The sequence below is a fragment of the Haliotis rufescens genome, unplaced genomic scaffold (genome assembly GCF_023055435.1).
Source record: "Haliotis rufescens isolate VD_foot unplaced genomic scaffold, xgHalRufe1.0.p SCAF_8, whole genome shotgun sequence".
In the NCBI taxonomy this organism is placed as follows: Eukaryota; Metazoa; Mollusca; class Gastropoda; order Lepetellida; family Haliotidae; genus Haliotis; species Haliotis rufescens.
The window spans coordinates 2,223,752-2,247,133 of NW_025964372.1; the positions used below are offsets into that span (position 1 = coordinate 2,223,752).

At 41.9% G+C, this 23,382-nt stretch overlaps 2 protein-coding genes across 4 annotated transcripts; both read left to right on the forward strand.

The window, feature by feature from the left end:
• Window positions 1–3,446: 3,446 nt before the first annotated feature.
• Window positions 3,447–9,597, forward strand: LOC124144635. 2 transcript variants are annotated; one of them, XM_048389638.1, is made up of 2 exons: window positions 3,447–3,535; window positions 5,992–9,597. In XM_048389638.1, the coding sequence occupies exon 2, from the start codon at window positions 6,321–6,323 to the stop codon at window positions 8,571–8,573; it is 2,253 nt and encodes a 750-aa protein (XP_048245595.1). In that variant the 5' UTR covers window positions 3,447–3,535; window positions 5,992–6,320; the 3' UTR covers window positions 8,574–9,597. The 2 variants fall into 2 exon arrangements, with proteins under 2 accessions (XP_048245595.1, XP_046370090.2); XM_046514134.2 differs by lacking the exon at window positions 3,447–3,535 and adding an exon at window positions 4,049–4,315.
• Window positions 9,598–10,862: 1,265 nt separating this feature from the next.
• Window positions 10,863–23,033, forward strand: LOC124144634. Of its 2 annotated transcripts, none has more exons than XM_046514132.2 (5): window positions 10,863–11,050; window positions 14,423–14,504; window positions 16,950–17,061; window positions 17,570–17,678; window positions 19,347–23,033. In XM_046514132.2, the coding sequence occupies exons 2-5, from the start codon at window positions 14,456–14,458 to the stop codon at window positions 19,419–19,421; spliced, it is 345 nt and encodes a 114-aa protein (XP_046370088.1). In that variant the 5' UTR covers window positions 10,863–11,050; window positions 14,423–14,455; the 3' UTR covers window positions 19,422–23,033. The 2 variants fall into 2 exon arrangements, with proteins under 2 accessions (XP_046370088.1, XP_046370089.1); XM_046514133.2 differs by lacking the exon at window positions 10,863–11,050 and adding an exon at window positions 11,067–11,237.
• Window positions 23,034–23,382: the final 349 nt, after the last annotated feature.

The window sequence follows — 23,382 nt, forward strand, 5'->3', positions numbered from 1 at the left end:
ATTCCAGGATAGAATAGGCCTCCAGCAGCCTATACTGGTTGTTTGGACCAGGCAATCCAGGTCTTGACAACGTGAGCATTGATCTACGCCACTAGGATACTGAGTGAGTGAGTATGGTTTTACGCCGCTTTTAGCAATATTCCAGCAATATCACGGCGTGGGACACCAGAAATGGGCTTCACACATTGTACCCATGTCGGGAATCGAACCCGGGTCTTCGGCTTGACAAGCGAACGCTTTAACCACTAGGCTACCCGACCGCCCCGTCTAGGATACTGTACCATCAACCAAGCCAATCAATGTTTGTTCTTAAAGCACTGGAGGCCACAGACCCTTCCACAGCTACATCATTGCTGGAGAGTAACGGAATATATACATTGATATATATTGTTCACACATATGATTGTCTCAGTTGCATAAAATCATATGCACATTTTCAAAATTTTTAACAGTTTCCTGATTTTTTAGTGAGTTAATTTCATGTACTGTTTGTTATCAGTAGTATTTTGGGGATATATACAAACACTTGAGACTGTAGTAAACATTAACAAACTCACCAATACAATATGGTATTGTGGTATTCAACTTATGTATCTGTGTTGTATGTACATGAAGTGATGAAGTTCGACACCAGCATCATTCAATGCTCCAAGCACTTGAATTTGCCTCTTTGAGCTCTCGATCGTGAGACAATTGAGAATTGTTCCAGTCGGAGATTCCCTATCAAAAATACTTCCGATAAAAAAACACGAGAGAACGCTTTAACCACTAGGCTACCCCACCGCCCTTATCCAACTACTAACACGTAATGAATTTACCAAATCGATTTCACACTTTGCACTCGGTACTGTAACTCAACTGTGACGTGAGAAGCAAGCGATGTTACATCAAACAGTATGACGTCATACAAAGCCGCCCAGCCGACTTGTATGTGTTTTCACAAGATGCCAACTGGTCAATCAGATAGCTAGATATATATTCAAATTTTCATGAGTGAGTGAGTTCGGTTTTATGCCGCTTTTAACGTATTGCTAGCAGTATCGAGGACCCCAGAAATTGTCTTCACAGATAAGAACCATGTGGGGAATCAAACCCGGGCCTTCGGCGTCACGAGCAAACTAGGCTACCTCACTGCACCCTAAGTTTCACGGAGAACATTGAGAAGGTGTACGATTTTGGCATGGATTTGACGCACTCCCTATCCTTGATCTTCTTTCCATGGAAACGCAAAAACAAAACAAAATTTTGAACATTAAGAATAGTTCAGAGCTGAACGCTCGCAATAAAGTCAAAACCACAAATACTTATGCTGTACCCGTCCTGGTGTTATTGGTTTGATGAAACAAGAGGTTCAGAGTATCAAAGAATCATGTCAGACAACAGATCCAGCCACCCTCGCTCAGGACCAGTCACTTCCCAATCGAAATCCACAATTAGTGATTTTGTATCAAAAAAGAAATATGAAATGTAGATTATGTAATGAATTTAATGGGACTGTCCAACACATTGTCAGTGGATGCCAAGCTTTGGCACAAACACAGTATCTTAAGTGACATGATGGAGTGGCTCGATCATTTTATTACCGTCTTCGCCATGCTTGTGGTTTTGACACAGTGGTCTATCCGTGGTACGACCCGGAATATGTAGAGGGCGTCATGGAAAATGATAAATACAACATTCTTTGGAATAACCCCGTATACAGCCTCAGACATATCCAGGCCAACAAACCTGAAATCATTCATATCATTGCCAATTTTGTCCCTTTAGACACTAATGTGCTTGACAAGATTCAGGAAGAACATGGCAAATATGCGGACCTCGCTTTCAAAATGTAACGCTTGCATCCTAAGTACCAAGTTGTCCGACTACCTTAGGTTTGGTACCTCCCAATCTGTTGACTGACATCGGGAGAGTACCCGGGTTTCCTACCAGGAATACAGCCCTTCTGACAATCTTGGCATTGCAGAAGGCTGCAGTGTTGGGGAGTCTTCACATTCTCTGAAAAGTTCTGGTTGGGTTTGACTAGGCAGCGCTTCCTGGGAGAAGTCGCATTCGGTGTCTGGGCTGCGTGTAGAGTGGGCAAGTGCCCTGAGATGATGATGAGCCTAACCAGCCTGACTGTGCCAGGATCACCCAAACCCTCTTTGCTGCATTTTTTATTTTAATCTGTACATAATAATACCTTAATTATAAAAATCCACCATAAAGGCACGTAAATAGAGGTTATCACGCGAGTGTGTTTGGGGATGGTAAATATCCTGCATTAGGAATAAACATTGTATTTAGCGAGCCTTGGCGAGCTAAATACATAGTGTTTATTCCTAATACAGGATATTTACCATCCTCAAACACACAAGCGTGATAACCTCTTTATCATATAATGTCATTCTTTAATTCTGTGCTTCAAAATCGCTTTCCCTCTCTCACAAACATTAACCGAAACATTGCGAGTTTTCCTGGAATGCGCGCATTGATATTTATTACGTCACAGGGTAGGTGATGTGTCAGTCGGACAGTGACAGTAGCCAATATAGTTCCAACTGAAATCTATTTCTTATGCAGTGGCGAAGCAACATAAACGCAAAACAACAATTGTTTTTAATTGCCTTTCGCGGCAATCCATCGGTCTGTCCGCTAGAGTAACTGCCCTTTGTCAAAGGGAAGCTACTCTAACCCTAGTCTATGAGACGTCACGGCCACGGTCAGACGTTGTTGACAGTCGGTCTGTCCTGTCATAACGTAAGAAGTGTAGTCAGATGTACACACAGCGACAAAACGAAACAAGGTAACAATTCAAATATATTTCGGCCAAATCCAACTATTTTAATTTGTGGAGCAGGTTTCAAGCCGCAGAGATCTACAAGCACAGATATGGCTACTGATCCCGCTTCGCTAGGCCTCGTGCCCTCGAAAAATTGTTTCGAAATTTATATCTCCAAAGTTGCCAAAACTTATAAAATGCCTTATCTACGTCACAGTTAGACACTGATTTTCAGTATATTAGACTGTGCTTTTGATAATGATAGCAATTATCCCTGTAGTTTATCCAGATTCCCGATGGTTAATTCTGACTCGATCGCCGAATGACGAGGGCGACGCCATGATTGTTTATGAACAGTGAAAGTAGTCCCTACTTGACCTTTGATATTTGCATCTCTATCCGCATATGACCCCAACGGATATCGTTTTTATCCGTTGGCTTTATCCTGCTGAGAAACCTACCCATTATATGATAAAGAATCGGAAGGGACCCTGACCAACTGATGATTGTCCATGAAAATCTGCTGATACAGTGATCGTTATGAAACCTTGTAGACGCACGCCACTATCGGTACATAAACATAGGCCGTGTCAGGTTATCAGCCAAGGCCGTGCTGCCGAGCTATTTCCGCACACAACAGCGTTCTAACTTAATGATGACCTCGCTGCCATTGCAGATATAACGCTTTGGGGTATTTACTTGTTCTGAACATGATGGAAGTGTATTCTTGCCGTCTTCCTTTTTGTTTTGAGTGAGTCAAAATATATTGAGCGAGTGAGTATGGTTTTATGCTTTTTGCAATAGTCCAGCAATGTCACAGAAATGGGCTTCACACATTATACCCCCATTCGGGAATCGAGCCCGGGAGGTAGGCGTGACGAGCGAACGCTTTAACCACTTGGCTACCCTGTATGCTTTGAGTGGGTCCTACACTTTAATAAACCATGACGCTGATGTCACGCTATTATTGCAGCGGAGCCAGGACTTAACTGGCAATTCTCAACGTGCATTTTGTGCGAGTAAAACAGACGCGACAATTGCTCATTATGAAAAATAATAGAGAAATTATATATCAGCTTTAACATGGTTAAGGAGAAATCGCTCGGGTCGGTTGCTTCCGGAAGTTGAATCACCAGATTCAAGTGATTTCTCCGTTACGGTGTTTCAGATTTGCTCACCTCACTAGGTTTAAATTTGTGGAGATGTGTGCACTGCACTGCATCGTGTCATATATCAAGGGGCGTATATGCACTGTGGTATGTGGGTCACTACCGCCGACTTGTTTGCTGTATGCATATGACATACAAATGGCCTTTGTGCTCATAGTCTACCCGGGTGGGTTCTTGATTAGGATAGGCCCCAGAAACCGATGATTGGATATTGATGACTGAGGCGTTATGTTGTAAATACTAACCACGTGTGCACATACTTCTATAGCTTAGACAGTTTAATCCAGGTCAATGTCCATGAGGTACATGTGACTGTGTGGTAGATGTGATATACTACGTATACTTTAGGTTGCGACAGGCTGCAATGACAACAGCGAGAAACGGGGTAGGTTACTGCTATTTCGTATACCTTATTCAGCTGGAGTCTTTTTAATACCATGGTCGAGTAATCTTGGGGAACGATAATTGCTGTACACAACTGTATGTCTTTGTATGCGTGCGTGCGTGCGTGCGTGCGTGCGTGCGTCTGTCTGTCTGTCTGTCTGTCTGTCTGTCTGTCTGTCGGTCGGTCGGTCGGTCGGTCGATCGATCGATCGATCGATCCGTCCGTCCGTTCGTGTTTGTGTGTTTAACACCGCAGTCACCAATAGCCCATCTCTATGACAGCGTTCTGCAAATAATCGAATGAATCCAGAAATCCAATGATTGATATTAGAGCAATGACCCACGCCAGTTAGCAAGTCACCGGACCTGACCAGCCGATCGATCAAGTCGCCTCTTCATACCAGCATTAGTTGGGGGATACATTTAACCAGGGATCCTCGCGGGTTCTTAATTTAGGACCATCATTGTGGACCTAGGAATAATTTCCACCTGGGTCCTCAACAAGGGCCATGTTAAGAGCCTCCCGTGCCCCTAATATGCATTTATCACACGTTCGGCGTGCCAAGGATGCATATATGCTACAGTCAATGCCTATAATCAGGCAATATGTATATTGGCTGCTTCTCTTACACGCATGTTGGTTTGTTTGTTGTTTAACGCCGCACTCAGCAATATTCCAGCTATATGACGGCGGTCTGTAAATAATCGAGTCTGGACCAGACAATCCAGTGATTAATATCATGAGCATCGATCCACGCAATTGGGATCGATGACATGCTTCAACCAAGTCAGCGAGCCTGACCACCCGATCCCGTTAGTCGCCTTTTACGACAAGCATCGTCACCTTTTACGGCAAGCATGGGTTGCTGAAGACCTATTCTACCCCGGGACCTTCACCGGTCCACACGCATGTAGATACTGAACTGTTCGAGGACATAACTTAGAAGTTGACGGATGACAAAGTGGACACAATTTATGGATAACAACTTCTTTAATACTGCAAAGACGACGTTTCGGTATAGATCCTTATACCGTTGTCAACCCTTTAAAGAAGTTTTTATCCATTACTTGTGTCTACTTTGACATGTACATAATGATTGAACGTTTCAGTCGATTTACATTTGCTTAAAAATGAGGCTGTTTTAAACAGATTGACTGAAATAAATTAGACTCCTTAATTTAATCTACTCGTTTTCATTTTTCTTCTATTTTGATCTCACGATGACCAGAGTAATTGATTGGTTCTTCAAACATGAAAGACTCTTGAGTCCATTGTTTATGTTACTTATGTGAAATTTCCATGATCATAACATGTATTTCTTATAGACATTGACTGTAAAATATATACATGTAAAACATCATTTCTTCTTTATTTCATTTTAATGTCAGAGACCACCAACGGTGATACACGAGCGAAATAAAATTTGCAATATATTGATATAAACAATTCACCAAGATGGTAGGTATTTAATTTCAGACCGACAATAAATCGCGACACACTTTTCAGGTTTCTAATAATATTATTTGTCAGCATTTTTCTAAATTGGGCCACTTTCTGTATTCTACACTGTAAGGGTAAATCTGGGTAGTAACAGTGCTTCATATTTAAACAAGATGTGGACTTCGTCACCGACTTAGCAAACATAGCTAAGACTCACTTACAATTATGTTTTGCAGGCACAACGTTAGATGATGAAATATGAAGTTACGTCATGCATACGGAGGTGTTGAATTCCTAGCGTCACATTCTTCTTGGTTGTAGTAACAGATATGAGTGTCTCTTGGACTAAAACATCCTTCCTGCTTCCAAACACGATGAGAGAAAATCATGACGTTGTATTAAACCACAGGAACATCTACAAGCATTTGCCTCTTCTGTGGAATAGCTGTGTTGTCTTGGATCATGCCCTGTCTTCATATACCTACGGTAGAAAATATTCTCAAACTGTAACATAGTCACAACTGTATGTCTGGTGGAGACGTTCAACGTCAGCTACATCTGCAGAATGTCTGGACAAAGTCTGCAGAATGTCTGGACAAAGTCTGCAGAATGTCTGGACAAAGTCTGCAGAATATCTGGACAAAGTCTTCAAACACTGTACACTACAGTGGTACAGAAGCTGGATACTGTGAGTGGACCAAATCCGGAGCAATGCGATGCCTGTTGGAGTCGCACGTTGAAGTCAGATGGAGAGTTTCAGTGTATTGATTGTTATGACGTTCTTTGTAAGCCTTGTTCGACAGGACACCAATCGTCCAGTGCCACATATTCTCACAAAGTTGTACCCTTAAGGGACATCAGAGAAGGGATACATTGTGTCAGAAGTCCACGTTGTGTGTCAATCCCGTGTCTCGACCACCCTGGGGCTTTATACAAATACCTGTGTGGGTCGTGCATGGTTCCCGCATGTGATAAATGTGTTCTTGGTCAGCACACCGCAAATACATGTACTGTTCATCCTCTGGAAAAGGCACTGGAAATATGTAAAACCAATCTTGAAGAGTCGAAGGACATCATGGACACTGTTTTGTCATCTTTATCTTCATCAGTTACCCATCTGGACCAAAGGAATACATTCCTTGTTAAGGAACGTGATCAGTCAATTCAACAACTTCATCAAAAAGCACAATCACTTGTCGAACAAGTATTGACTGAGGAAAACAAATGTGTAAAGAAGTTAAACGATCTTTACAATTTGCAGATTGGCTCTGTTGAATTAGAGTCAAGAGACATAAAGGATAAACTATGCGCTGTCAAAGACCTAAAATGTTTGTCTGAAGAAGTCCAGGAAGAAGGTAACAGTGTTCAGGTAACTATTTTATCAAAGTCTTTGACGAGCTGTAAGGAAGAACTTCGATCCTTCAAAACGCTACCTTCTCTAAAGAGACATAAAATCTTCACAGTTGAGTGTAGCCTTCTCGAAAAAGAATCAATATTTCTGATACCTGAGCTGAAGTCCAATACAGAATCGATGTGCTCGCCTGATACCCATTGTGACAGAAAAACAGAACAATCGGATAATGAAGATCACAACGTTAGAAGCCATTCTCACTTGCCTGCAGAGGAGACAACAGATTCCGCCTCTGGTGAAATCATCAGCATAACTGCTTCCATGGCTTTCACAGGAGGTTTAGGGAGCGCCTACTTGAAACAGAAATATGGCATAATCTTGGAGGAAAACGGCACAATAGATGGTGACGCATCCATTGAAGATACCGCTGAAGATCCTGTCCTAATGGACAGCAAAACAGTTGCCAATGTACCTACCTGGCCGTCACATGAATATCTCATGGCTAAATCTAATCGTAGGGGTATGAACTATGATCATGCAGGTCTATATCCCCCCCATGAAGACAGTGTGCTATGTCTCCAACCATATCCAAATAGCACAAATACACCTCAGATAGGCTTCGGGAACCCAAACATCTGTGGACTTTCCACTCTGCCAGTGTCTTTGAAACCGCATCAAACTATATGCCTCTCGAACCATCAGAATCAGGCCAAAACAGATGTCAGTGCTCTGTCTGTAGGAGACGATCATATACTTGTCGTTGACCGGGATAGCAGGACTGTCAAAATGGTTGATGGGAGCTATAAACTAAAGGACACATTATACATAGATGAGTTGTCCGCTCACCCACATCACTCACTGGCAGTCATAAGTAATCATGTTGTGTTTGTGTGTGGAATGTATGTACATGTTACTGATCAGCACCTGACACTACTGCGGAGCTTCCAACTCCTGCAGGATCAGTATCAAGGAGAAACATACCTTCCCCTGTGCAAGTTCAGTGACAAATCCTTTATCATAGGCAATTTGCCAGGATCACTTCTTCGAATTTATAACATTCTTGGACAGCTTGAAGCGGAGGTCATGTCACCACTCCGGGGTGCAACTGTGGCAATCGCTCAGAACAACCATGGTCACCTATTATTCAGTTCCTGGGAGAAGGGTGGCTTAGTCCTTGAGGTCCAGAAGGACCTTCAGGTCGTCCGAACATACAGGCCCTATGGCGTACCGTTGTGGTACCCTGAAGACATAAGCGTTGACCATACTGGAAGAGTATTCGTCACAGACCCTGTACTAAACCACATCCATGGTTATAATTCAGTTGGAATTCCTCTTTTTATGTACTCTACAGCAAACGACGGGCTTCTGTTTCCAAGGTGCATTGTTGTGAAGGATGATACGTGCGTTGTGTCTGGCAAGCATGGAAACATAATATTGTACAAGATAATATATGTTCAGCTGAGCTAAGACGTAAATCGTGGGTAGATTGAAATGCTTTGTAAGGAATTTTAGGGTACGAGCACAAACTGTTCGCATTCAGCAATGCTCCAGTTATCGGCTTCTAAATAATCGGATCTGGACCAGACAAACCAGGTACATTCCATTGGACGAGAGATCGGTCACAAAACCGCAAAACTAACGTTCATGAGTGTATCGCCAACACATGTTGACGTTCATACTTATTTCACGAGACTGTATTCTTGAAATGACGTAAGCACTGACGGACTACTTCCACGTTCCTGGAATTCCCCAGCACAAAAACACATGGAAGCGTTGTCTGTGATCATTTAGACCATGTAATCTTGAACTCAGCGTTTTAAGCTAGGATAAGCCAGAGAATTTGACTGCATGATCGTTCACAAATATCCTCCATCTTAGTGATCAAAACGAAGAAATGCACATCAAAACTACAGTCTACAGTAATCTATGAACTTTCCTTAGTATGTATTGGACACATCTTTACAATGACCCTTCGATGATCGGCCAATTGATCAGTGATGACTGACACGAGTACTTGTAAGCGCCACAGATTCAGGAACAACTTCGGAAATCTTTCCAGACCCGTTAAGATTCGGGTAGAATTGGTCTTCAGTAACCCATGCTTGTCGTAAGAAGCGACCAACGGAAACGGGTGGTCAGGCTCACTGATTTGGTTGATGCATGTCATCGTATCCCATTTGCGTAGATCGATACTCATGAGGAAAATATCACTGGATTGTCTGGTCCAGACTCGATTATTTACAGACCGCCGTGATATAGCTGGAATATTGTTTAGTGCGGCGCTGAACAACGAACACACAAACAGACGGAAATATCTCCCGTCACGTTTATTGTGTCGGCCATTTTGACGTCTTGTACTTGATGTATATGTATGACGACTGACATTGTGACTGACTTACTGGGGGTAGTTCTTAACAGACCTTTCTCTACTTATGATGATATTATGTGACTATATTTGTTGTAAACCGACTACAAAGATGTCAGTGAAAAAGTCGTTTTCACTTGTTTTTTAAATGTTACAAACTTTTGTTAGCTTCGCAGGGACTCCGCAGGAATTTTGTAAAATGTCTGCATAGCTACGCATACACGCCTGCGGAGCTCCTGCGGAGAATCAGAGAAGCTAATTGCCCCTTTAATGGGACCAATTAGTTTTATTACCCCCGGGCGTCGGCAAAACCGTGATGTTGGAAGACAAGTTATGCATGTTCATCTTATATGGTGAGTGAGTGAGTTGCCTTTAACGCAGCTCTTAACAGTATTCCAGTTATATCACGGCGTTCCAGCTTAATGTGGGAGGAAAGCCCTAAGTGATGCAGGTCTCAGACGTTTACCACTTCGGTGAAACCCACGAGCATGGGTAGGTGCTGACAAACCTAGAAACATATTTGGGGCGAACAGGGATTCGAACCCACAATCATAGGTTTCTGGCGTGCCCAAGGGACGCAGCTCAGCACAGCGAATTGCGGCGCCTTAGACGACTGGGCCACCCGTGCCCCCTTACAGTAAAGATGAAGGATGACAATATTCTGTGAAAAAACACTGTAGAAAACAAGACAATGACAATGTAAATAAAGCATATATATAATAAATTACGTTAATAAAGCATACCGTATTCGACGTAATAAGCGCCCGGGGCGCTCTCAAAATTAGAAATAAGGGGTTCTTATTTGAATATTATTTTGGTGAGAAAAAAACAACAACAGAGTTGAAAGATTGTAAATTTCGTAGTTTATGCTGACAGCCTGAAATGATACAAAAGAAAAGTATGTGCGTACACACACGACAGATATATTTTCCAGAATTGAATTGCCCATAATTAAGGGTGCAAATAACATACGAGGGCGTATTATACATGAATAAATAAGTCTTGTGTACATTGATCAATCGTAAGGGGTGCTAATTGGGATTGTTCACTAGCCAATATATCAGCAAATATCGCCGTGGGCGCTTATTAGAGCGGGGCGCTCATTACGTCGTATACGGTATATATACTACAACATAAATCGTTCTTATCGTTATTAAAAATAGAGGTGCCGTTTTCGCCCGACAAGCTGTTTTCGCCAAATGAGTTGCTGTTTTCTTCTGAGAAATCGGTGCTGTTTTCTTTTGAGAAATCGGTGCCGTTTTGCTGAGGTGCCGTTTTAGCCTGCATCCCATTCTTGCTAAGTCAGCAAGCTGCTTCCTCGTATTCCAGTCTATGTCGAGAAATGGTAATGAGAGTGAAATGTCTACGTAGTCTCGATAAAAAATAAAAAAAAGACAAAATATTTTGATTATTATTTAATGTTTTGTTTAAAAGAAGACCTCTTGCAGATTCGACCCTGTCTCTTCAAAAAGAAAGTGCGGTACTATCTTTGTGTTACTTTGACTACGACAAACAGAGTGGCGTCCCTTGGATAACAGGAAGCGACCGAAAGTAGCCAAGTTTTCGGAGTCTGCAATGGGTAATAATATTCTCAAATATTCGTCCAAAGTACGCAGCAAAAGCAGGAAGGGATACATGAGTAGAGCGTCTCTCGGTGCAAATCCGGTTTATTTACGCTGCATTTCACCAGGAGGATACTCACGTTGTTTCAGACAGTCACTGCCGGTGCTGGTTACATTCAGACGGACTGGACATTGGTCGCCAAGGCAAGAGACTGTCCCGTGTACCGCCCATACAGACTCTCACTCTTGCTTCGCTGACCAGTCACTGACATGTTTTAGTTAGCTTTTAGTAACCTTTTGGCAGGGCCAATTTTACCTGTTTGCTATAATTATCAAAGCTATCTTTTGGATCAACAGGGTAGGGAAAAATGAACTTTCACATTTACGTTTTCAATCCAAATGGTTAGGGTTAGAATATTTTCTTTTACCATTTCGTGATTTTGAGTCAGTAAACGGGTCAACTGCAGTATTTGGATCCTCCCCCTTTACCCCCCGTATTCTTCTTTAAAAATGTCATAAAGGTGGGGTTGTACCTGCCTCGAACCCCGCTGTTTTGTCCGCCCAACAAAATATATTGTTCAAGTAACAGAATGAACTTACCGTCGTGCGATTTATTTGAAAAAGGGGGGTGTAACCCCCCTTTACCCCCCATTTTTACTTTAATATTTCGACAAGGGGGGACAAACCCCCCTTGTACCCCCTGTGTGTTGTCTGTGTAAGAAAATACTGTACTGCAGACAGCGTCCAGTAGAAAAATGGCGGCCAACAAATCCTCTCGCTTCGACCGTAAATAACGAACTGCGCATGCGTGGAACGTTTTTCATTGGACAACTTCCGTAAACACGTAAAAACGTTCCTTCCGAAGTGGGGACCCAAATACTGCAGTCTACCCCAGTAAACTAGGGTTTTCAACAATAACTATCACCTGGGCTCAAAACTAGCGTCCGAGGGGACGTCCGGGTTTTGATCCCCAGCTGCGTCATACCAAAAGACGTTAAAAAATGGTACTTGTTGTTACCCTGTCTGGCACTCGGCATTAACGGGCTTAAACAAGGACTGGTCAGCTCGGAGTCAGAATACTGTGTCTGAGTGGGGTATTCATGTTAAACTGCAGCATGGTATCTCAGTGGGCTAGCTCTTTAAATCGGCATCAGTCCGGACTAGTACAAGCAGCCACACACACACAGACACACGTGCATGCACGTCGCTATATAAGTGCAATAATCTTGGACGCACCGTAAAACCCAATTTCACCTCCTTTACAATCACCTTACGATGATTGGCCATTTGAACATCGATGACTGACACTTATATACCCAGAGGTTCATTTGCAAATTAAAAAAATCTCTCCTGTTTTGTTTATCGTGTCGGCCATTTTGATGTCTTGCACATGACGTGAATGTACTATGATGCGCTGGCATTGTGACTGACTTACTGAGGTAGTTCTTAAAAGACCTTTCCCTACTTATGATGATATTATGTGACTATATTTGTTGTAAACAAACTACAAAGATGTCACTGTAGAGCAATGTTAGCATACATAAGCTCATGTCACCTCTCTTATTGAGGAACTACTTTGCACGATACAGCTGGTTGTTGCATTGCTGTCAGTGTTAACATGAAGTCACACATACTAAATATAAGTGACCGCCTCCGTGGTCTAGTGGTAGAGCGTCCGCCCGAGAGAGGAAGGTCCGGGGTGCCATCCCCGGCCACATCATACCAAAAGACGTTAAAAGATGGTACTAGTTGTTACCTTGTCTGGCGCTCGGCATTAAGGGGCTAAAACGAGGACTGGTCGGCTCGGAGTCAGTATACTGTGTCTGAGTGGGGTATTCATGTTAAACTGCAGCATGGTATCTCAGTGGGCTAGCACTATAAATCGGCATCAGTCCGGACTAGTACAAGCAGCCACACACACACGAGTGCATGCATGTCGCTATATAAGTGCAATAATCTTGGACGCGACGTTAAACCCCATTTCACCTCACCTCACTAAATATAAGTGTGTATAGATCTAGGTCTACATTCCTTGAGCTAAAAATATTGATAAAAAAAATAGAAGAATTTACTTCCACTTTGTGTAAGTTTATTGCTGCATTAGAAATAGGCACTAGTCCTGTAGTCCTTACCGAACTGCCCAATAGTTAAGGTGTCATAAGGACTAGTAGACATTTGCCATTTTTAGGGTTTTGCTTTATGTTATCATGATAAGGACTAGTGGTCTAAAACTGTTAGTTTCTTTCTCTTCAGGGGGTCTCAAAGTGAAGAATTTCATGCAGTGTTAGTAATGGGCACTCGTCCTGTAGTCCTTGCCAAACTGCCAGACAGTTAAGGTATCATAAGGACTAGTAGAAATTTGCCCTTTTTTAAGATTGTGCCATATGTTATCATTATAAGGACTAGTGGACTAAAAGGGCTAGTTTCTACTGCTTCATTGGAGTATGAATGTCAGGCATCAAGGAGATATTTCTACACTATTGGATTTAAGAAAACAGAATCTACTCCCTAGCTAGTCTGGGCCTGATTTGACATAGTGATCTTAGCGCTAAGTCTGATACTTTAACATAGGCTTGTGACAGTCATAGTCAAAGATCACTTTGTGGAGCAGATCCCTGACTCTCATACGATCTTGATAGCTAAAACTATATTAACATTAAGTTCAGACTATCAGCTGAATCCCTGACCACTCGTCTGAACTTGATACAGACCAATGACCAAAGGACAAGCAGCTGACACCGATATAAGAACATTCTCAACATTTACTCCATCGACACAGCTGCAGATATGCAGCATATTTGCATAAATTACTTTCCATTAACTTGCGTACAGAAAGCATGCATCAAATGAAAAACTCAAATGTATAAAAGCAGCTCGCGTAAATGCCCAATGAAGCTTTTTCAGCATGCATACAAAGGAGCTAATTTCCGAAACACAATTACCAGCTAATTTACTTTCCAAACCAAGCCTATATATTTAGAACAGTTACATACATCTAAAACATTATTTCATGTTTTTTAAATCTTAAAATGTTCACTAATTTTGGGAAAAAACCAATAGAGTGATGACTAGATGAGTGAAAAAATATTGGTTAACCAATGAAAAATGTGATAACCCAATTAAAATAGAAACTCAATTTCTCAAAAGTTATCTGGAGCTCTGCGACAATAACATTTCATCATCATCTTCATTTTATGTCATTTGCCTTGTTGGCTGCCTTAAAAACTTAAATTGGTGGACTGCTGCTGATAGGTTTGACGTGGGGCCTGGATTTTTCACATCATATTAACTTGATGTATACTTCTCTTGTAAATTAATTCTTTTCTCAGTCTCAAATTCAAATACACAGTTATTTTGTTACTTGACTAATTGATATATATTTACTGCAGCTTGACTGATGAGAACGACAGAAGGGTTTGAAGATGGCGACGTCTGGCAGTAAACCAGAGCCAGGGGCTTCTTTTGACTCAGGTTAGTTCTCACTGTTTTGTAAATACTCAACTTCTCCCTCACTGTCGTACCTGCATGCTTGCTGACTCACCCGTCTCTCACTGACTCACTTGTCTCTCACTGACTCACCTATCTCACTGACTTGTCTCTCACTGACTCACCCATCTCTCACTGACTCACTTGTCTCTAACTGACTCCTCTTTGATCCCCTTTGACTCACCATCTCTGTGTCACTGATCTTCTTTGGCTCACCATCTGTCTCATTGATCCTCTTTGACTCACCATCTCTGTCTCACTGACTTGTCTCTCACTGACTCACCAATCTCTCACTGACTCACTTGTCTCTAACTGACTCATCTTTGATCCCCTTTGACTCACCATCTCTGTGTCACTGATCCTCTTTGACTCACCATCTGTGGCTCACTGATCCTCTCCGGCTCACCATCTGTCTGACTGATCCTCTTTGACTCATCATCTCTGTCCCACTGATCCTCTTTGACTCATCATCTCTGCCCCACTGATCCTCTTTGGCTCACCATCTGTCTCATTGATCCTCTTTGACTCACCATCTCTGTCTCACTGACTTGTCTCTCACTGACTCACCCATCTCTCACTGACTCACTTGTCTCTAACTGACTCCTCTTTGATCCCCTTTGACTCACCATCTCTGTGTCACTGATCCTCTTTGACTCACTATCTGTGGCTCACTGATCCTCTTTGGCTCACCATCTGTCTGACTGATCCTCTTTGACTTACCATTCCTGTCTCATTGATCCTCTTTGACTCACCATCTGTCTGACTGATCCTCTTTGACTCACCATCTGTCTGACTGAACCTCTTTGACTCACCATCTGTCTGACTGATCCTCTTAGGCTCACCATCTGTGGCTCATTGACCCTCTTTGACTCGCCATCTCTGTCCAACTGATCCTCTTTGACTCACCATCTGTCTGACTGATCCTCTTTGTTTCACGGGAGCGGTCGGGTAGCCTAGTGGTTAAAGCGTTCGCTCGTCACGCCGAAGACCCGGGTTCGATTCCCGACATGGGTACAATGTGTGAAGCCCATTTCTGGTGTCTCCCGCTGTGATATTGCTGGAATATTGCTAAAAGCGGCGTAAAACCAAACTCACTCACTCACTCACTCTTTGTTTCACCATCTGTCTGACTGATCCTCTTTGACTCACCATCTGTGGCTCACTGATCCTCTTTGACTCACCATCTGTGGCTCTCTGATCCTCTTTGACTCATCATCTCTGTCCCACTGATCATCTTTGACTCACCATCGCTGTGTCACTGATCCTCTTTGACTCACCATCTCTGTGTCACTGATCCTCTTTGACTCACCATCTGTGGCTCACTGATCCTCTCCGGCTCACCATCTGTCTGACTGATCCTCTTTGACTCATCATCTCTGTCCCACTGATCCTCTTTGACTCATCATCTCTGCCCCACTGATCCTCTTTGGCTCACCATCTGTCTCATTGATCCTCTTTGACTCACCATCTCTGTCTCACTGACTTGTCTCTCACTGACTCACCCATCTCTCACTGACTCACTTGTCTCTAACTGACTCCTCTTTGATCCCCTTTGACTCACCATCTCTGTGTCACTGATCCTCTTTGACTCACTATCTGTGGCTCACTGATCCTTTTTGGCTCACCATCTGTCTGACTGATCCTCTTTGACTTACCATTCCTGTCTCATTGATCCTCTTTGACACACCATCTGTCTGACTGATCCTCTTTGACTCACCATCTGTCTCACTGATCCTCTTTGACTCACCATCTGTCTGACTGATCCTCTTAGGCTCACCATCTGTGGCTCATTGACCCTCTTTGACTCGCCATCTCTGTCCAACTGATCCTCTTTGACTTACAATCTGTCTGACTGATCCTCTTTGTTTCACCATCTGTCTGACTGATCCTCTTTGTTTCACCATCTGCCTCACTGATCCTCTTTGACTCACCATCTTTCTGACTTATCCTCTTTGACTCACCATCTGTGGCTCACTGACCCTCTTTGACTCACCATCTGTGGCCCACTGATCCTCTTTGACTCACCATCTCTCTGACTGATCCTCTTTGACTTACCATCTGTCTCACTGATCCTCTTTGACTCACCATCTGTCTCACTGATCCTCTTTGACTCACCATCTGTCTCACTGATCCTCTTTGACTCACCATCTCTCACTGATCCTCTTTGACTCACCATCTGTCTGACTGATCCTCTTTGACTCACCATATCTCTGACTGATCCTCTTTGACTCACCATCTGTCTGACTGATCCTCTTTGACTTACCATCTGTCTCACTGATCCTCTTTGACTCACCATCTGTCTCACTGATCCTCTTTGACTTACCACCGCTGTACCTGACCGCTGTCCTCCCATCCACACAGTCATTCCCTTACAGAAGACTGATCCATGCTGTCCAGTATATGATAAACATTCTCCATGTGTGTTAACAGTGATCCCCAAGGACAAGGTTGTGAAAGGAGAGAAACTCGGTGAGATCAAGGTGATGTTGGACGGCCTGAAGAAATCGGACCCTGTCCACGCTAACTATGAAAAAGACACCAGGTGAGTTTTGATGAATGTATTTTTCCAACCAGCCATGACAGATTTTTGTTTGTTTGTTTGTTGTTTAATGCCGCACTCAGCAAAATTCCAGCTATATGACGGTTGTCTGTGAATAATCAGGTCTGCACCAGACAATCCAGTGATTGATATCATGAGCATCGATCCATGCAATTGGGATACGATGACATGCATCAACTCTGTCAGCAAGTCTGACGACCAGATTCCGTTAGTCCCCACTTACGACAAGCACAGTCGCCTTTTACGACGAGTATGGGTTGATGAAGACCTATTCTCTACCATTTTCTGCACGGATCCAATGACAGAATGATCATAGTCAGATGAAAGAATCAGGTTTTCTTTAATTCTTAAAATTCTTTTCAGTCATATATCTGTGTACAAGACGAAACAGAATAAGAAATAAAAAAAAGTTTATTTATTGAAAGGGTTATGTACTTCTAGAAACAGAGGCTAAACAGAGTTCTTGTCATAATGAAGACTGTGATTTCAGGCGTATTCGAACCTGGTGTGAGATGGGAAAGAGGCGGTACTCTTTCTCCTATGAGTTTCCTGAAGATGCTGAAATTGATCCATTGTCTGTGGACGTCCCAGAAAAGGAGGTATGTGTTTTGTTTGTTTTACAACATGTGGGACAAATATTAATCCTCAAGTAATTTTGAGTACAGGATGGTTATTATATAGGAACGGAGTTCGTCTGTCTGTCCGTCCTTCCGTCTTTCCATCCGTCCGTCTGCTTCTCAAAAGAGACACACTTTCTTAAAAACTAGTTAAGGTAGAGACATGAAGTTTTACGGGCTGATTAGGGCTGCAACGAATACACTATGAGGCGAATACGATTCATATCACGAATATAGGGTAACGAATACGAATATTTCTTCACAAATACAATAACAAGTCAGCAGTTGATGTATAATTTATTATATTCAGTGAAATATAACAACATAAATTATTTGACATGGTTGGATAATTAGTAATATATTATACATTTATATACTGCATTTTACTAGTATCTGCTCAAATATGATAATGACCGGTGACCACAATACTGTCAAAATATATATATGAGTGTTGTCTTTAAAGAAATCTCTGCATATAATATGTTCTTATGGATATTTTTAGGTTCAGGGTGTGTAGATGCACATGACTGCATATTCGTAAATATTCGATTCTAGTGACCACGAATAACAAATTCAATTCATGAATGGATACGGTTCAATTCTCCGAATACGCGAGTGAATCGTAACCATGGTAACAGCCCCGAGGCTGATATTACTGGCCAGAATCATGATCATAATGATCGTAAATGAGTTCGAAAGTTGGTGTCTAAAGTTATTTTTTACTGTTCTATGGCTCTTGCGCCATGCTTTTCAACTTTTCAACATTGTCTGCAATGGGGACAACTCTTTTGAGAAAGTACTTGTGTTACATGAATATAATTTGCATGCTTGTCTAAGAGATACTTGTCAAGACTGAGTTCGAGAATTGGTGCCATGATTTATTTTTTTCAGAGACATGCTGTGATATTTATAACTGAAATACAAATGGTTGTATTACCATGGTAACCAGGGTCAAGTAGAAGATGATTATCATTTTGTAATAATGTGTAGCCACTTTAACTATTTGAGATGTAAATATATACCCCGTAAATGCTATTTGTACCCTTTGTAAGTTTAATATTTTAATGGCTTCAACTGATGTACCCTCTGTTCAAAACCCTGCTTTCTTCACTTGCAAGTCAATGCCATTGCTACAGTGCTCGACACAAACACTGGTCCGCTGGTCTGAGTCTAGTGAGTGAGTGAGTGAGTTAAGATTTATAGTCACATCGGTAATATTTCAGCCATATCGTGACTAATCTGAGTCTAGTATATTTTTAAAGGACCAGTAAAATGAAATATATGGCTGTCTTGTCTTATTTTGGGACAAAGTAATTTACGTTTGTACAATGTTTGAAATCAGCGATAGAGCACATGGACACTCGAAGCACCGTTATGTCGAGATCCAACAAGACCAGTAGATGTTTGGGGGGGGGGGGAGTATCGTTTTTTGCTGCTGGGTGGGTATGGTTTTATACTGCTTTTAGCAATGTTCCAGCAATATCACGGCGGGGGACCCCAGAAATGGGCTTCACACATTGTACCCATGAGGGGAATCAAACCCAGGTCTTCGGCGTGCCAAGCGAACGCTTTAACCACTAGGCTACCCCAATGAATAGAAAGATTATTATAACTGAAATATTCTTCAAAGTGGTGCCTCTTTATTTCCAGAGGAGTAAAGGAAAGTTCAAGATCTTCTTTAAGAAGAAAACAGACTTCCAGCTGCGAGATATTTGGACAAAGTGATGGAATTGAAGCATGACGAACAGCACAGATAAACCTGATGTCCTATTCATCTTCTACATATCATGCCATCACTCATGTCACCAGTCATGGCATGTTTTCTATGAACAAAGAAGAGCTCCTGTCGGCAAAAAAACTTTGGTCCAAATCATTTTGTTAAATAACTACTGTTATTTTTATGTGTAATTTTGTTTTCAAATGTCTCTAACTTAATTATTTCTCTAACTTGATTAATTCTCTAAAATTATTAATTATGTCTATGTTATTGTGATTTTATTGATTATTCAATCAAATTTGAGTATTTCCCATAGGCATGGTAGAATTGCATGTTGTTGCAGTAGAATTTATCAGAGATATTTAAGATAATGCAGCCATCTTCACTGATGAGAGGATCTTCATTTATGAAGCATTCAAGAATTTATTATAATCAGCTAGACTAGTCAGGATATTTATGCAATAAACTGTATTATCATACCTCCATGTCAGAATGATGAGATGTGATTGGTCTGATTGATCTTGATATAATACAATGTATCCCACCTTGGAGGGGAATAAATTTCTCAGCGGGAGAATAAATCCCTTATACCCCACCATGAGCAAGTCAGGCTGCACGTGGATTTCTGAGAGGCAGAATAAATCCCTTGTATCCCGCTTCCATGCAAAAAGTTGCATGCTTTTTCCAAGTCAATGAAAGTCACGTGAAAGCACAAGTTGACGTCAGCTCAATCGAACCGCTGTTTTCTCGTAATTTTCAATATGTTTTAATGCTTTTTACAATGTCATATTAAAACATTTTGGTAAGATAAATTCGTTATAGCAGGATCGCTCTGGGTACAATGTACATGGGGTTTTATTTGTCCCACGTTTGGTTTTATACGAGCTGGAGGCGAGCTGTATGAAACCGAACAGGGGACGCATAAAACCCCATGTACCCTGAGTGATCCTGCGACAACTTGTTCTATGTACTGTGTGTCACTGTCAGACTATACATGCTATAGGACCTCTATTATGACCATGTTTATGTGTGGAGTCACGAGGGATGTGATGCTGTAAGGCACCACCAGCTGCTGTGCTGAAGCGGTCTGTCAGCTGTTCCAGGAACCAAGGTCATGGGTTTGAATCCCAGATTGGCCCTAAATACAGTGTTCCCGTTACCGGTAATTACCAGTTTATGTCCAGTAAAATTAGGCTTGGACCTGTTATTCATGTGACTGCCGGTCCCTGTGGACTGGTAAATAAAGTCCTATTGTCTATTTTTAGTGCAAGGAAATAACATTTCGCTTTCCTTTGAGGTTAAATATCCATTTGAAGCAACTTAGTCTCAAACCAAAGTGAAATATACTGTGGAAAAAGAGAAAATAGTGACTGAACTTTGACATGTAGATCTAACTAAGTTACTTTAGGGATAACGTCCGTGAAAATGTCAGACATGAACATACAGTGCATTGAACATGATGTTGAAAGCGTTAAAACCAGGTAATTTTCAAAAGGTGTTTTTTGTGTTCAAAGTTGGGATTAACAAAATTTGGGAGAGACTAGTTTGTTTTTAGGGATGCCAGCCCACTGGGACTGGCAGTTTAAAAAGTCAGTGAGAACACTGGATTATCATGCTAGACTTGGGGGCAGTTAACCCTCACTTGTGGGCTTCATCACGTGGAAAACTTCCAAGACCTGCGGGGGCACGGGTGGCCCAGTCGTCTAAGGCGCCGCGATTCGCTGTGCAGAGTTGCGTCCCTTGGGCACGCCAGAAACCTATGATTGTGGGTTCGAATCCCGGTTCGCCCCAATTATGTTTCTAGGTTTGTCAGCACCATACCCGTGCTCGTGGGTTTCACCGAAGTGGTAAACGTCTGAGACCTGCATCACTTCGGGCTTTCCTCCCACATTAAGCTGACACGCCGTGATATAACTGGAATACTGTTAAAAGCAGCGTTAAACCCAACTCACTCACACTCCAAGACCTGCATCAACTCTGGCTTTCCTCCCATACGAGGTGACAAAATGGTGATGGAGCCAACTTGCCTTTGCACATGTTGATTCAATTGACAATGTGACAAAATATATCTTCAGATGTCAACATTTTCCCAATTAAGTTTTTGTGAATGCGTGGGTATGTCTCAAAACTAGAAGAATCAATATTTTATACTACAAAATATTTTATACTTTTGAACTGGTCCCTGCTCTGACCTTGACAGTTCAACTTCCCAGGTTATGCCTTACTGCTTATTTGTACTTGTGATAAGATCTGATTACTTTTTTGACTTGCAAATAATGTTGACCTCCATGTCAAATGCTGTTTAAACTATTGTTTACTCGAAGTGTATTTGGATCTGGCTAAAATCAAACATTTTAACAGATCCTTTAATTTTAGTTGTGATTTTATGGTGTTTTACTCTTTTAACATGTTTAAGTCTTCTTTTCATATCATTTGTCATGTGATTTGTGTAGGACTTATCTATCAACCAGTGCTACAGACTGAAGGCATCCATAGAGGCAAAACCACATCGAGAGTCCGGTCGATATACGTCCCCAGCCTAAGGCCTGTTAGAGCTGGTGAATGTGGATTGGGTGGTTGCTGCAGGTGACCTCGGTATTTGTATGTTACCCTGAAGCATGGCTTGTTTAGCACACTCTCAACCACTCGTTTGCCTGGCCCAGAATTGATTTTTTCAGGGACGAGCAGTTGGGATACTGTTGTGGCATAAAATAGTATTCACACAGGACCACTTACCTTTAGTTTGTATTTTTGGGGGCGGTCAGGTAGCCTAGTGGTTAAAGTGTTCGCTCTTCACGCCGAAGACCCGGTTTCTATTCCCGACATGGGTACAATGTGTGAAGCCCATTTCTGGTGTCCCTCGCCGTGATATTGCTGGAATATTGCTAAAAGCGGCGTAAAACCATACTCACTCACTCACTCACTAGTTTGTTTTTGTGTATTTTCTTCTCCTACCAGATTGTAGTGTCACCTTGAATGCAGTCTATGGAATGCGCTTAGTTTTTTAAGATTGATGAATAGAAGCAATCAAACTTTTTCTATGATCATAGAGATCTCTAAAAGAGTCCATTGTATCTGATGATATCCAATTTTCAACGTCTTGGTATTTGATGTTTTTGCCATGACAGCTAGTAACAGCTTTGATCAAACAAGCCCCACAGATAGTCAACTAGCCCAATCTGTACAAAGCTGATGCTTCGAAATACTTTAGCTTGTTTTTGATCTGGATTGTCAGATGTTTTGAACTTTTTTTTATATTATTGTTTTAGTCATGTTAACTCATACCTTACAATCTGAGGAGTGACATTGGTTCCTTAGTACACAGGGGAATGGAACAGAGAGGTTTGACATCCATTGCTTTCTTCCACAAAGCAGTGATCTTAGCACTAAGAGGATCGAAACTCCAATACTAAATCATGGACTTACATCAATTGTAGAGCTGAGATTGCTTCGTGGAAGGTCCTGATACTGATGTGGAAGATGTGGAAGATGTTGAATGTTGTAATTTCAATCTCTTCGAAAGCAGTCACAGATACTGTTTGAAGATGGCATATGAAATAAATCCATGCCATGGAATTTCAGGGATGATTGATTGATTGATTAAATTGTTTGTTGTTTAATGCGGCACTCAGCAATATTCCAGCTATATGATGGAGATCTGTAAATAATCGAGTCTGGACCAGACAATCCAGTGATTGACCGCATGAGCATCGATCCATGCAATTGGGATGAGATCACAAGCATTAACCAAGTCAGCCAGCCTGACCACCCAATTCTGTTAGTCGCCTCTTACGGCAAGCATACCGGTAGTCGCCTTTTACGGCAAACATGGGTTGCTGAAGATCTATTCTGTGCCTGTATCTTCACAGGTCGCTGCGGGGATGAATATTTGTTATGACCAGGTGTATGTGCTTTTGGAACACACCTTTACATATCCAGTGATTGTGCCAGTCATTTTACTTTATACCG

Excerpts from the sequence above, each read along its gene's own strand:
- LOC124144635 (XM_048389638.1), top strand. The coding sequence starts at position 6,321 with ATGTCTGGACAAAGTCTGCAGAATGTCTGGACAAAGTCTGCAGAATGT.
- LOC124144634 (XM_046514132.2), top strand. The coding sequence starts at position 14,456 with ATGGCGACGTCTGGCAGTAAACCAGAGCCAGGGGCTTCTTTTGACTCA. Across the intron at positions 14,505-16,949 it reads AGGGGCTTCTTTTGACTCAG|TGATCCCCAAGGACAAGGTT; the intron begins GTTAGTTCTCAC and ends GTGTGTTAACAG. Across the intron at positions 17,062-17,569 it reads AACTATGAAAAAGACACCAG|GCGTATTCGAACCTGGTGTG; the intron begins GTGAGTTTTGAT and ends CTGTGATTTCAG.